This window comes from Pelophylax lessonae (genome assembly GCF_965119305.1).
Source record: "Pelophylax lessonae genome assembly, chromosome: 3".
Taxonomy (NCBI): Eukaryota; Metazoa; Chordata; class Amphibia; order Anura; family Ranidae; genus Pelophylax; species Pelophylax lessonae.
The window spans coordinates 594,563,425-594,579,319 of record NC_138770.1 but is presented as its reverse complement, the minus strand read 5'-3'; the positions used below and the strand labels follow the sequence as shown (position 1 = coordinate 594,579,319).

At 48.7% G+C, this 15,895-nt stretch overlaps 1 protein-coding gene across 2 annotated transcripts in view; it reads right to left on the bottom strand.

The window, feature by feature from the left end:
• The window catches only part of TASP1 (taspase 1), a 499,277-nt gene that overhangs the window by 306,965 nt on the left and 176,417 nt on the right, over positions 1 to 15,895 (bottom strand). For both annotated transcript variants that reach the window (XM_082249835.1, XM_082249834.1), the window contains exon 7: positions 3,515 to 3,594. In XM_082249835.1, coding sequence (XP_082105961.1) covers positions 3,515 to 3,594 — 80 coding nt within the window. The remainder of the gene's footprint in view (positions 1 to 3,514; positions 3,595 to 15,895) is intronic.

The window sequence follows — 15,895 nt, the reverse complement described above, 5'->3', positions numbered from 1 at the left end:
CCGGGGCCAACATGTTTGTGAATACCCGAGGAGCTGAAGCAACCAAAAAGGTAATGCCATGATTTGAGCATGTTCTTTACCCATGGCAAGTGGAGAAAAACGCTGATGACAGACATGTAATGGAATATGAAGGTAAGCATCCTTGATGTTGGGATGCCACTACTGTATGAATGGACCCCATTCGGAACTTCTGTACCCGCACAAGCGGTTCAAAGCCTTGAGGTCCAGGATTGGACATACCTTGCCTTCCTTCCTGGGAATTGTAAACAGATTTGACTAGAAACCTTGAACACGTTCCAATTTTGGACCTGGAACAATCACTCCTTGTGGTTGAAAGAGTATCACCGCCCCGAAGAGACCCTGCAGGCGGTCTGGGGACAAACACAGATTAAAAGGAAAGAACCCCACTGGAGGATAAGAACAAAACTCAATCTTGTAGCTGGACTGACTCAGCAGGTGGACCCACCCATCTTGAATCAGGAATGTCAAAGGGTCCAGAAAGAAGCAAAGACGTCCCAACACCTCAGACATGGGTATGGCACCCCTTTAGGCAGACGAGGGCTTGTCTGCAGGTATGGAAGAACCCGCTCTCTGTGATGAGCCTCCTCGCCCCTGGCAGCCTGTGGAAGAAGAGTACTCTTTCCTCCTGTAAAACCCTTAAAGGATACCATCCAGGAAGATCCAAACAGGCGATCCCCAAAAAGGGAAGAACAGATAAGGCCGTCTTGGAAGACTGGTCTGCAGACCAGCATTTCAGTCATATCATGCACCGAAGAACCACTGCTGTCACGGACAGCCTAGAAACCCAGGAAGCTGCATCAAGAGAGGCACCACAGACAAAACTGCAACCCCTGGTCCACCTGGTTAAAGTCTGGGAGACCAATGCTATGGAGACCACAAGCCTAAGGACCGAACCGGTCACAGGAAACATGTTGCGGACCAAAGTCTTGGCTCTCCCATCAAAGGGGTCTTTAAAAGCCTCCACCGGAATAAAAATGGAGTTATTCGGCCTAAAAACCTGAGAATCCACAACAGGTAGGACTGTCCACTTTTTTAAACAGGGACTCTTTAAAGGGATACCGTTTAGCAAAAAAGCTTAGGCATTGACATAATGCGTTTAGGTCACTAACTCGCGACAATTTTGCCAAGTAGGCGATTAAAGGCGACACCTTTTGCTGCATTTGGAGAGCTGCGGGTGCCAAAAGGAGACCAGAACCTCCGATACAGCAGCAGCTGCATCCTAAAATTTTTTAAGTTGCCCGCACCGATACAATCAGTGCATCCACCAGCGCCATTGCATGCGTGGCTGCAGTAGAAGAGGAAACATCCTCACTATCAGAGCACTCAAAGTGCGTACACACAGACCCAGTAGTGTCGCAATAAACTAAGCTCACCTTGAAACATAACAATCAGGATTGTTGCATAGACCCAAAACAGGCAGATGAGGGTCGCCGACTGTGATCCCGCAAGGGGACGCCAACCCAGGGCCCACAAATGGACCACCTACTGGACCACGCAAAAAAAACAAAAAAAGGGGGTCACCCTCCGAGCCCCTCCATAGAGGCCCCCATGATAATAAATGGCCCCCTTGAAAGGTGCCACCCGCTGTGACCCGGACACGCAGGCAAGGTACCCAGAGGGTCCGCAGAGCTAAAAAGAGGGTGCCCTACGCAAAATGGCGGCATGCTGTCATCAAACAAAGGTGACCATCCCCACAGCGCCCCCCCCCCCCTCCCCAAAGGGAAGGCACCAAGCTGGCTAATCCAAGGGAGCAGGTGGCTACAGGACACTCACCGGGGGCCGCTGCCCCCCCGGAGGCGCCCAGTCGGCCGCAAGACCCAGTTGGCCACAAGCCGTGGCCTAAATTTCTGAGGGTGCCCCGCCGCCTGGGCGTGAAGCCCACTGGAGCCGACTACCCAGGAACAACGAAGGAGAGGGCGGATGCCCAAACAGAGGGTGGTGGCTCCAGCCACCCTCACTGGGGCCTCCCTAAATAGCATCAGTCCGGTAGGCTGCGGCCTAAATTTTTGGCCCGATCCGGCGCGGACCCACGGATGTGAATCCATCCACTCCCCCAGCCCAACACAACAGCCGGGAGCCCTTAGGACACCCCTGCCCAGATAACTAATCCCCCAGGGTGACGAAGGACCGTGTTGTAAAACCCGGTGTGCGATAGGAGAAAACCGATCAGCAGCAGCCCCAAAGGAAGCCCCCCTTCAGAGCACATGGGAAAAGCAAGCTCAGAACCTACGGGGGGGGGGGTATGAAAGACCCACGGTGACCCTGTTTTTTGGGCTGGGATGTGGGCCGCTCCCTGGGGTTCCCCTCTTTCGCCCCAGCCCAAAAAACACGCAATGGGGAGAGGGGGGACAACTACTTACCATACTGTGCAACTGGGCGGGCACCGCTCCGGACAGATCACCTCTGCACCGGAATAGGGGTGCTGTCGGCAAGAAGAAACGCTGAGACTCAGGCGGCGACCAGGTCGTATGGGTCCTCGCGAGACATTTAACTCGCAGGCCTGTCCAGTTGGGCTATGTCGCAGCTGAAATAGCAGGGAGCTAAGGCCTGCAAGCGCTCGTTGGCTGGACTGGGGAGACCGTAAGGATCTTCAATATCCAGTCTGTTGCCCAGTCCAGCAGTTGATTGTAGTTCTCACAGGAACAAAAAATAATAAAAGAGGAAAGAAAATCAATTTAAAAAGAAAAAAATGCTAGGACCAGAGATCCCAGCAAGGAAATAGATCCTTACTCCTGACTAGGCAGATAAAAAAAAGTGCCTATGGCCGGAAGTGGGAATATACCCCCTGGGACTGCCCCATAGGGGTGGTAAAGCTTTTTCCTGCCTAGTGTCCTACTCCTGTAGGGGTCAGCATAACCCAATGGTCAAAAAGATTCTGGAGCTGTCCCCGTCAATGAACGAAAGAGAAATATGTATATATATGTATATATATATATATATATATTTTTTTTTTTTTTTTTTGCAACGCAAGATAACGCCAGTTATGCACATTTGTGTGATGTAGTGCCAATCATTCTCAACGGCACCTCAATACACCTTGCCAATGGACATGCATTGCAGGGTTACAAAAAATAGTATATGCACATTTTTTGTGCGTTAGGCAGTCCATTTAAATTAATGGGCTGACAATACATTGTCCATACGCTAATGCAAGGAATAGTGTGCCGTGTTTTACCCTTTGGGTATAGCTATACTTAAAAGCTTGTTTCAACCCTGTCAAAATAAAGAACTATAGCCACTATAGCCACTCCAGAACATAAGGGTAAAAGGAGAGTGTAGAGTGGCTGACTAAACATTTAGCCCCTCAGGACATCATTATGTAGGACACCAAGGTTAGACACAGGCTAACTTTCACACACTTGCTATAACAGCATGCATTTAAAAAAACATTAATACATTTCCCAAAAAAATAAAACCCTTAAAAAAAATTGAACAATGACAGTGCCTACCTTTGCTACAATACAATGCTCAAAATCACACAAGCTGTACTCACTTGTAGCCATTATGTCTCTAGGACACGTTGGAATCCCATGATCAACAGCCCACTTGAAAGCGCCATCTCCAACTAAAAAACTGTAATGCAAAAAAATAAAATAAGACATTACTAGTGTCCACTGTTGGAATCAGTTAGGCATTCACTTGGCCTGTAAATTACATCAGTACATTCTCCTCTTTGCTACTAACTTCAATGAGGATGAGCCCAGGGAATTAACTTTTTTTTTTTTTTTTGGAGCACAGGTATGCATAATTCTAATAATCCAGCCTTGGGTATCATAATTACAATTGTCTATTAGGCGCCTTTCACACTTGCGGACCGTTCAGATCCACCTGTCAGTTTTTCAGGCGGATCTGAACGGATGCCCAATGCATCTCTATGGGGCATCGGAAGTCAGTGGAGACATGTCCGCTGCCATCCGATCCAGTCCGTCAAATCTGGACAAATGGAAACCCTATTTTCCATCCATCCAGCGGATCGGATGAGAACGGACAGGTGGTCCATTCTCATCCGATTCCCCCAAAGAGAACAGAAGGGACCTGACACCTCTGTTTCCCCACAAAGCACGGAGACAGAGCTGCCAGCTCAGCGGGGGATAAGCGGATCGATCCCCCGCTAAGAAAAACGGAGTCCGCCGACGGCCTCAAGTGTGAAAGTTTAGGCCATGGTTTCAGATTGGTTGAGTCAAGAACCACAGGTGGGCCCTAATCAAGTTGTGGAAACATCTCAAGGATGATCAGTGGAAACAGGATGCACCTGAGCTCAACTTTTAGTGTCTCGGCAAAGGCTGTGAATACTTATGTACATGTGATTTTTTAATTTTTAATACAATTTTCAAAGACTTTAAACAAACTTCTTTCATGTTGTTATTATGGGGTATTGTTTGTAGAATTTTGAGGAAAATAATGAATTTAATCCATTTTGGAATAAGGCTGTAATGTAACAAAATGTGGAAAAAACTGAAGCAATACTTTCCAGGTGCACTGTATATCTCAATTTTGCAAGCATATGGAGTTTCTGCTGGGCATATAGAACTGCTGACCAAAAGTTAAAAATAATACAAAAATGGGATTTTTGACTTACCGTAAAACCCATTTCTCTGACGTTTATTGACGGACACAGCTCCTAATCTTCTTAACCATTGGGTTATACTGCCCCCTACCGGAGTAGGACACTAGGCAGAAAAAAAGTCTGGCTACGCCTATGAGCAGTCCCAGGGGTATACTCCCTCTCTCTGCCATTGGTACTCCATTTTTTTACAAGCAGTGTCAGAAGAAATACAACTCAACAGAGGGGTGGGTGCTGTGTCCGTCAATGAGCATCAGAGAAATGGATTTTACAGTAAGTCAAAAATCCCATTTTCTCTTTTTCGTTCATTGACAGACACTGTTCCTGATTTACTTAACCATTGGAACGTCCCATAGCAGTGTTAAATATGAGGGGTGGGGACAGCAAAAAAGACATTCCCAAGGCTAACTATAGCCAACCAGATAAACGGGAGCATAACTAAAGTAACTGGAGCTCACCTGAAAAAAGAAAATAATACGCCCTCAAAGAGGACCAGGTCCTCTTAGCAGCCTGCAAACCCTTGCTGCTAAAGGAAGCATCCACAGATGCCAACACATCCATTTTATAAACTTTGTGAAAGTGTGCACCGATAACCAGGTGGCCGCCTTGCAAACCTGCGTCACTGAAGGCCAAGGAGGCACTGAGCGCCTGAGTAGAGTGTGCCTTGAAAGGGGAAAGAGGAACCTGACCCTTGATGGAATAGGTCTGAATCACTGTCTGCCTGAGCCATCTGGAAATGGTCTCAGAGGAAGCAGACAACCCTTTCCGAGGCCCATTAGTAAGCACAAATAGTGAGTCTGATTTCCTAAGAGACTCCGTAGCTGCCAGGTACACCCTTAATCGCCCAGACCACATCCAAGGAATGCGAAGCCATTTCCTATGGATGTTGTGGCTTGGGAAAAAGGGAAGGCAACACAATGTCTTCATTCAAATGACAATCAGAGACAACCTGAGGAAGGAACAGACAGGGGCGAAGAACCACCTTATCACTATGAACCACCAAGTAAGGTGCACAACAGGGTAACACCACCAATTCCGACACCCTGCACGCAGAGGTGAAAGCCCCCAAAAAAGGCCACCTTCTGGGACAGCATAAGCAGGGGAATCTCCCAAAGATTCTCAAAAGGAGGCTTCTGGAGGACCGAGAGCACAAAAATGAGGTCCCAAGGCGGTAACAGAGACCGCACTGGAGGGGTCAAGTGCCTAACTCCCTGAAGAAAAGTATGCACCAAGGAGAATGTGGCCAAGGGCCTTTGAAAGAAGACTGCTAAGGCTGACACCTGACCCTTGATAGTACTCAAGGTCAGTTTCTGCTCAATCCCCCCCCCCCCCCCCCCCGTTGAAGGAAGGTCAAGATCCGAGCCACTGTATAAAAGAGTGAGGATAAACCCCAAAAGACTCACACCACGCAATATATGTCTTCCACGTACGATGGTAGAACATCCCAGAAGTAGGATTTCCTAGTTTTTAACAGCTTTGGAAACACCGACTCAGACAGACAAACCTCTATCCATCAGCACCTGGCATTCAACAGCCAAGCGTCAAAGCCAGTGACTGTAAACCAGGATGGAAGATTGGTATTTGGGATAGCAGATCCTCCCTGGGAGGAAGCTTCCAAGGAACGTCCGCGACCAGCAGCACCAAATCGGCGTACCAAGCCCAGGAAGGCCAGTCCGGGGCCACTAGGATGACCGGAATCCCTTCTACCTTGATCCTGCCTAGAAGTCTTGGCAGAAGCTTGAGAGGAGGGAAGGCGTAAATCAGATGATACTGACCCCATGGCGCCACCAGCACATCCTTGGCATCCGCCAGAAGATCCAGTGACCAAGCCATAAACCTCTGCTCCTTTCTGTTGAGCCAGGATGCCTCATCAGAGACACAACTGATGAAACACGTCAGGTTGAAGGGACCACTCCCCTTGGGCCAACCGACTGAGGTAATCTGCCTTGCCAGTTTTCCACCCCGGAAATGTGTACAATGGAAAGGGCTGGAACAAACCGTCCTGCCCACCTCAGAATGCGGGCTACCACACTTCTTGTGCCCCCCAGTGATTGACCTAAGCACCCGCCATGGCATTGCCAGTATGAATGCACACTGAACATCCCTGAAGACGATTTGTCCAATGTTCCAGGCACAGTCGGATCGCTTAGAGTACCAAGACATTGATCGGTAGTCTGGACTCTTCCAGTGTGCAGACCCCGAGAAGAAATTTTGCGGAGGATGCCTCCTCAGTCGGACAGGCTGTCATCAATGGTGACCACTGTCCAATACAAGGGGAGGAAGGATTTGCCCAGCCGAAGCACGAAGCCACCATATCAGGGACTCTCATTCCCCGGCTCAGCCAGATCTGATTGTCCACAGACTGAAGGTTCTTGTTCCATTTGGCCAGAATCTCCCTTGCAGGGACCTCGTATGGAACTGTGCAAACGGAACCGCCAAGAAGGTAGACACCATCAGGCCCAGCACCCGCATGCGAGTCTGGAGGGATTAACATCTGCTGGACAGCAGGAGATGAATTACAGCCTGCAGTATCTGGAGTTTGTCTAGAGGAAGGAGCACTCTGGCTAAGGCCGAGTCCAGAGTCAGACCCAGATAGTCCAGCTTTGTGGACAGAACCAGAGCAGACTTCTGAAAATTCAGAATCCAGCCAAACACACTCAAGCTTGTATGGCGATTTCCAGGTTTTCCACCAGAGCAATAGGTGACTCTGCTTGCAGAAGAAGGTCGTCCAAGTAGCCCAGTACCGCGATCCCTCATTGGTGTAACAATGCTAGCATCAGGACTAACTTTCGTGAAGACCCGAGGAGCAGAAGCGAGATCAAAGGGTAACGCCACAAAGTATTAATGCTCCTCTCCCACGGCAAAGCGGAGAAGGCGCTGGAGACCAACACATATTGGAATGTGAAGGTATGCGTCCTTGATGTCGATGGAGGCAAGAAAAATCCCCCTGATGCAGAGAAGCCACCACATTCTGAACTTCTGCACCCGCACAAAGCAGTTTAGCGCCTTGAGGTCCAGAATTGAATGCACCTTGCCTTCTTTTCTTGGGACTGTACACAGGTTTGAGTAAAACACATGAAGACGTTCTGAAGTCGGAACTGGGGCCATCACGAAAAAACTTCTTATGAGACGAGAAGGAGGGCCCACGTCTACGGTGAGGGTCCTTGTCCCTAGTAGCCTGCGGAAGAAAGGTACTCTTCCCCCCTGTGAGACCTTTTATGTCGTCATCCAGGGTAGCCCCAAACAGGCGATCTTCTTGAAGGGGAAAATCAGTCAAGGCTCTTTTAGAAGTCTGGTCCGCATACCAGAATTTGAGTTAAAAGACACGCCGAAAGGATCATTGCCGAAACAGGGAGCCAAGCCACTAGGGAACCCGCATCCAAAGAGACATCACAGATAAACTGCAGCCCCTGGACCAGCTGGTCCGCCAGCTCCGCAAAGGCAGGGGGAGCTACCCCCCTCCAGGTCACGGCGCAAAAGCCTAGCCCATTCAGTCAGAGTCTGCGACACTAGGGCAATGGTGATAATCGGCCTCAGTGCTGAACCAGCTAAGGTGTACATATTGCGGGCCACAGCCTCTGTCTTCCTGTCACCCGGGTCCTTAAAGGCCGGGGGCTCTTCAACCAGAATCATGGCTGCCTTGTTTAACCTGGAAACCGGAGGGTCCACCACCGGAGGAACAGTCCACTTCTTAATAAGGGACTCATCATGGGGGATTCGCCTAGCAAAATCACTTAGGGACCCCAAGGGGACGCTTTGGTCGTCCCCACTATTTAGTGACAATTCTGTCAAAATAGGAGGGGAAAGGGAACACCTTTTCTGCTCTGGATGAATTGTGAATGCCAAAAGGAACCTGCGCCTCCACCGCAGCTTTATCATCCGTATTTAAGGTCTCACGCACAGCTACAATCAGTGCGTCCACCAGCACCTTTTCATACACGGTTGCAGAAGTGGAGGAACCCTTCTCATTATCTGAGGATTCAGGTCGCGTGGTCGCAGATCCAACAGGGTGACCCGCCCGAATCAGATTCAGGATCTGATGAGACAGATGAGGAAGGGGAAGGCAGGGGGCGTTTTTTGCCAGCCCATCACCAAAGCTACCTCCATCTGGGACACCAAGGACTCCAGGACTGCCATCAGTGCATCGATGGATGGATGGGACTCAGAGGGCCTCGCAGCCTCAGAGAGGGGATCAGGGGGCGTTTTTTGCCAGCCCATCACCAAAGCTACCTCCATCTGGGACACCAAGGACTCCAGGACTGCCATCAGTGCATCGATGGATGGATGGGACTCAGAGGGCCTCGCAGCCTCAGAGAGGGGATCAGGTGGGGAGATGTGCTCCAAAGACTCCATGAGTCACCAAGGGGATCCCACAAAAAAGTTTAAAAACACTGCTAAGGGACAACCCCCACCGCTCTGGCAGCCCACCGGGTTGCCAGCCATAGAGCACCAATCGATCATCAGTAGAGAGGGAGAGGACCCCACCAGACTCACCACCCCACAGAAACCAGGCACAGCAGCTACCAGGAGAATCTGCACTGCACAAACGGCAATCGGGTAATGTAAAGATCTAGGAGTCAGCACCAGGGGATGAGGAGGGGCTCCCACCACCGAAATCGCCACCCAGAGGGCTCCACTGTCATGGCTGCCGCTATTTTCAATGGCAAATACCCGAAAAATGGCAGCCGGACTACACAAACATGGCCGGAGTGCAATAAGCACACAGGCTACAAGAAAATGGCGGCACCATGAGGCTCCCAGGGACCCAGGAGGGATCCCTAGGCCTCAGAAAAGGGCACAAGCAGGAAGGAGGGACCCCACCAGCTACAGTTTTGCCCCCTACAACTGATCACCCGGTCGTTGCCCCCATCGCATGCAGAGCACCCTGCCCCAACCCTAGGTGGTGGACCAGGCCACCCCACAGCCCTAGCATCAGTGAAAGAGGAGGGGTGGGGGGGTAGATGACCCACCAGACCAATGAAGGGGGTGCCTAACGGGAAGGAGGGGAACCCAGGTGTCTGACTGTCCCATGGAGGGGCTCACGTCTACCCCAAAACCCTCCAGGGGGATGAAGAGATAGTTACTTACCATACCAGGAACCAGACGGGCACCGCTTCAGACAGAACCTCCTCTCCATAGCAATGGGGGGGGGGCTGTCCGGCAGGAGGAACACTGCAACTCGGGCCGAGACCCGGTCATATGCGACTTCATGAGGCGTTTCGTGAAGCGTTTAATTCGCAGGCCAGTCCCCGTCCAGTGGGGCTATGACACGGCCAACCTAAAGCGGAACTGAGATCTACACATGCTCGCTGGCCAGACTGGGGTGACCACTGGATCTAGATTATCCAGCCCGTCGCCAGTCCGGCAGTTGATTGTAGATCTCACAAGAAGAGATCCAGGAGAAAAAAAAATCTATCTAAAATAAAAAAATTGCCAGGGCCAGAGATCCCAGCAAGGAACTAGGTCCTTACTCCTGACTAGGCAGAAAAAAAAAAACAGAGCACCTATAGCAGAGAGAGGGAGTATACCCCCTGGGACTGTCCATAGGCGTAGCCAGACTTTTTTTCTGCCTATTGTCCTACTCCAGTAGAGGATAGTATAACTCAATGGTTAAGAAGATCAGAAGCTGTGTCTGTCAACGAACGAAAGAGAAATTGTTATTGATAAAAGACAGAATAAAATCAGATTATATGTTAAAAAGCCTTTCTGTATGGCTTTGAATCTATATTTGAATCAGATATATCAGGACTCCCTCTCTTTCCTGAAGAAGCAATTGTCTGCAAAACAGGTCAAGAAAAACAATATTTCCCTTGGATTTCCTATGATTGGGGTAAAAAATTTGGCTACAGAGGCATAAATAGATGCTATTTTTATGATGATTTGTATTTTGCACTTTGCCCTCCAGCTGAATGAAAAAAAAAAAAAAGAAAAAACAACAGTGCATGGCCAGCTTTAGACTCGAGACAAATTGATTTTCCTCTCCAGCAGAGATAAAATAACCAAATGCCTGGGCTTTCAGCAACATGCTTTTAGTGACCAGCACAGGAAGTAAGGTAGGTATTTGAACTCTTCTACTACTCTTTAGTTATATCTACCTTAGCATAACTTTCAACATCAAAGTGTTGGTTATTCTATATACATGGGTTACTACTGTACTAGTTTTTGCACCTTTAATAATTTGCCACCAATGCTTGCCTTTGAATAATCTGCTGACTACTTTAGGTTAACAATAAGGAATTATAATTATGGATAATTATTTTTTTTAGAAAAAAAACCCACACTTTAACAAATTACTCATTCAGTTTTAAACCAGGACTATTAAGTGTAGGCATTTCTTGGCAACGATTTTCCATGACTGGAAAAGGGTCTTGTGAATGAGGTTCTGTAGAGATCTATTAAAATTTAATTTAGAAATTAGACCCGGTACACAGAAATTAGGCTTTGGGAAACTGGCACTCCTACATGATCGTGCAGAAATAGACTATCTCTGTCCAAAACCTTTACTGCCAGACATGACCTGACGGAGTGTAAAAATAAAACTCAAATCATATTTAGTGATGATTTATTACTACTGGTATTTAACACGGTTTTCCGTAAATTTACTCAGACAGAATTTCCTAAAGCAAACTAAAGAGGATGCCTAACATCCCACAGCTGTGTTTACTGGCATTCAAAGTCTTGAACATTAACTACACATACCAAAAAGTCTTCTTAAGAAAAAAAAAAAAAAAGATATATTATCTGTAAAACATGAAGAGAATCGGGACATTAGGCCTCATTGATTGCTGACAACAGAGGTCTGTCATGTTGCTGGCACAGTAACCCTGAGCTGGCATCTTATCCCTTTTGGCATATACGGGTAGTGATGAAAAATAAATCCTGAGGTACTGGAGCTTTTACGAACATGCTGCTTTTTTTATTTTATTTTTTTAAACAAAATGTGCTGACATGCTTTTTTTCTGCTTTACTTACTACTGGGATACATAGGCAATTCTCAAAGCAGCAGCGGGAAACAAGTAAAATCAACTAGTGAAATGACAATGCTATCCAGGAAATAGTGCTGCTACCACTATGCTAAAGTAGAAAGCCCAATGGCCTCACCTCAACCTAATCTGTAGAAAAACAAACTGGAATTTTGTCTTACCGTAAAATCCTTTTCTCTGATGTTCATTGACGGACACAGCTCCTTCTTTAACCCTTGGGTTATGCTGCGATCCATAGGATACTAGGCGGAAACCAGTTTGACTACGCCTATATGGCAGTACTAGGGGGTATATTCCCACTTCCTGCTATAGGACTTCAGTTTGTAACAAGCAGTGTCAGAAGAATACATAATCCAACTCAACAGAGGAATGGGTGCTGTGTCCGTCAATGATCAGAGAAAAGGATTTTACAGTAAGACAAAAATCCAGTTTTCGCTTTTCTTCATTGATGGACACAGCTCCATATCTTTTTTGACCCTTGGGATGTCCCAAAGCAGCGTCAACATGAGGGATGGGAAAACACAGCAATACACAATTCCCAAAAGGGTTAAACATAGCCAACCAGGTAAATCAGAAGCTCAACCAGGAACAACTGGAGCTCACCAAGCAGAAAAAAATACACCCTCAAGAGGCAGAACCCTCTGCAACAGCTGCCTGCAAAACTTTGTGGCCAAACGCAGCATCTGCAGATGAGAGTACATCCACCTTGTAAAACTTTGTGAATGTATGCACAGACAACCATATGGCGGCCTTGCACACCTGGACCACTGACGCCTGATGATGGAAAGCCCAGGAGGCACTAAGTGTACTTGTAGATTGTGCCTTAACAGGGAAAAGAAGGAACCTGACCCCTGATGGAATAGGCTTGCACCACCATCTGCCTGATCCAGCTTTTAATGGTCGCAGCAGATGCGGCCTGCCCTTTACGAGATCCATCTTTAAAGGACAAACAAGGAATCCTTTAGGAAGGAAGTTCTTTAGGATGTTTCAGCTTAGGGCACAAGGAGGGAAACACAATGTCTTAATTCAAGTGGAATCCTGAGACGACCTTAGGAAGGAACAAATGACAGGGACGCAGCACCACTTTGTCCCTGTGAACCACCAGGTAAGGTGACTGACAGGACAACGCAGCCGGCTCCGATACCCTGTGTGCAAAAGTAATAGCCGCCAAGAAGGCCACCTTCTGTGACAGAGTAAGCAGAGGAAGTTCACAAATATTTTCAAAAGGCAGTTTTTAAAGAACCGACAGTATCAGATTGAGGTCCCACGGAGGTAACACGGACCTTATCGGAGGAGCCAAAAGGCGAACCCCCTAGACGAAAGTGTGAACCAAAGAGTTTGCATCCAACGCCTGTTGGGAAAAAATAGCGAAGGCAGACATCTGTCCCTTGATGGTGCCCAGAGCCAAAAACGCTGATCTACACCCGGTTGTAGAAACTCCAGCAGACGTGACACCAAAAAGAAACGGAGAGTAACCCCGCCAAGACTCACACCAAGAAATGTACGCCCCCCCAAACTCGATGATATATCTTCATAGAAATAGATTTTCTAGATTTTAATAGTGTATGAATCACTGAATTCGACAACTCCCTATCCTTCAGTAACTGGCTTTCAATAACCAGGCTGTTAAAGCCAGCGACCGTAAAGCAGGATGGAAGATCAGCCCTTGAGACAAAAGATCTTCTCTGTGAGGGAGTCTCCAAGGAGCATCGGGTAGCAGCCTTACGAAGTCTGCCTACCAAGACCGGCGAGGCCAGTCTGGAGCCACCAGAATGACTAGAATCCTTTCTGTCTCGATTCTGCACAGAAATCTCGGCAGAAGCTGTAGTGGAAGAAAAGCGTAAATCAGATGATACCAAGCCCAAAGGCCCGCCATAGCGTCGGTGGCATCGGCCAATGGATTCTGAGATCTTGCCACAAACCTCTGAACCTTTCAGTTTAGACGAGAGGCCAACAGGTCCACATTGGGAGTCCCTCATCGGAGACCCAGTTGTTGAAACACTTCCGGGCGAAGAGACAATTCGCCAGGCTCCAATGCCTGTCGACTGAGGTAGTCCGCCTGCCAATTTTCCACCGCTGGAATGTGCACAGTAGAGAGGGCTGGAACATATTCTGCCCACCTTAGAATGCCGGCTACTTCTCTGGCCGCTAGGGCACTTTTGGTGCCCCCTTGATGATTGACATATGCCGTGGCTTTGTCCGATTGAATCCTTACCAGGCACCCCTGCAGATGGTCCGTCCACAGTGACAGGCAAAGCCTGATCATCTGAAACTCCAGGATATTGTTTGGCAGACTGGACTTCTCCCGAGTCCAAACCCCTCGAGTCCAATCTGTGCCAAAGACACCTCCCCACCCGGACAGGCTGGCGTCCGTGGAAACCATTGTCCAGTACAGGGGGAGAAAGGACTTCCCCTGTCAAAGTGCCTGGGAACAGAGCCAACAAATCAAGGATCCCCTCGTACCCCAGCTCAACAGGATCAGATTGTCTAGAGAGTGAGGATTCTTGTCCCATTTGGCAAGAATCTCCTTTTGTAGAGGCCTGGTATGGAACTGAGTAAACGGAAGTTTCAGCAGTAAGTTTGACTTACCAGCCCAGGGTCTCTTGGAACCTCCCGCGAAGTTACGGGTAAATTTTGATCCCTTGTCCTGCAGGCCCGCGGGACAAAAGGGCCGTTTGTGAGCTCAGAAGAAAGGACCACGTTTACGACAAGGCTCTTTGCTCTTTGCAACCTGTGAAACCAGAGTACTCTTACCTCCCGTAAGACCTTTAATGATCTCTTCCATAGAAGCTACGAACAGGCAGTCTCCTACAAAAGGGATATCAGGCAACACCTTTTTTGGAAGCCTGGTCCACAAACCAGTATTTCAGCCAAATCATGCAGCGAAGGATCACAGCTGTCACAGACACTCTGCAGGCTAAAGGGGCCACATCCAAAGAAGCATCACAGATATACTGTAACCCCTGCATCAACTGATCCGCCAGCTCAGGAGGAGGTTGACCCCCTTCCAAATCCTGGCGCAGCAGCTTTGCATATTCTGTTAAGGTCTGGGAGACCAAGGTGATGGCAAACCTAGGCCTCAAAATTGAAAACACAACATAGAACACAAGAGCGCTAAAAGACAGGCTTATAAGTTAAATGGAGCCCAGTGATGATTATTCATAAATGACTGTACAGAGACAGGCAGGAACTCCACGATAAGTTACATAAAAAGCCAGTGTTTATTAGGAAAACAGCTTAAAAGTACAATGTATATCATAAGATGGCAGCCTCGATGGAAACCTTACCGTGTCTCTGTGGCTTCATATGCATCCTTGTCAGCAGTGGAGATGAATGTCCATGGGTGATGGTGGAGAGGCAGGAGTTCCGAAAGGGGGACACACAGGGTCTGTTCAGGGAGCCTGAGCGGCTGATAGACCGATGCCAGAAGCCAGATAGAAGGAAGCCGTGCTCCGAAGTCCGTAGAACGCACTGGACAGCCAGACGGAAGTCGACAGGGCGCTCGGTGATGACGTCAATCACCGCGCCAGGAATCCGGAAGGCCATCAGAGAACAAAGGCAGTGGAGGGCAACCCAAGGAGAATTGGTCCCGTCACTATTGCTGTGAAAATTGAACCTGCCACGGGGAAAAGGTATGGGACCAGAGCTTCAGCTCTTGTCCACAGGGTCTTTAAAAGATGGGGAATCCTCCACCAGAAGAAGCGTGGTTTTAGTCAATATGGAAACCTGAGAATCCCCCACCGGTGGAACTTTCAGTTTCTTCAAAAGGGGCTATTCAAAAGGATATCTCCTAGTGAAAAAAAGGTTAGTATTCCATTCATGCGTTTCGGGGATCCCCACTGACTTGCGACAAACTCGTCGAAAAAGGCAGGAAAGGGGAACACCTTGGCAGAATCTGAGGAGGCAGAGGATACAGGTGAAGTTGGGGGGCGCTTCTTGCTAGGCCCCTTTGAGGGGCCACATCATCTTTGGACATTAGTGACTGCAGGACTGCCGTCATGGCCGCCAGGGCAGACTGAGACCCAGAGGGTCCCCGCAGCGTCTGAGAGTGGGTCAGGTGGTGACACATGGTCCAGGGACTCTATTTTTAACCTAGGGCCTGCCCGCAATAGGTGAAAAAAAATTGCTAAAATAATCCCCCCACCGCTGGAGCAGTGGTACTACAAGTCCCAGCGCACCAGCGGCACTGCAGTAGCAGAAAGAGGGAGCTTCACTCCGCAGGGACTCACCACCACCAACTTAGGGAAGGACCCAGAGCACCTTGCTGCTTGCCATGCCGCGATCAGAGAGAAAGAGCAAACGCTGTCACTGCCACTAGAGGCCCACT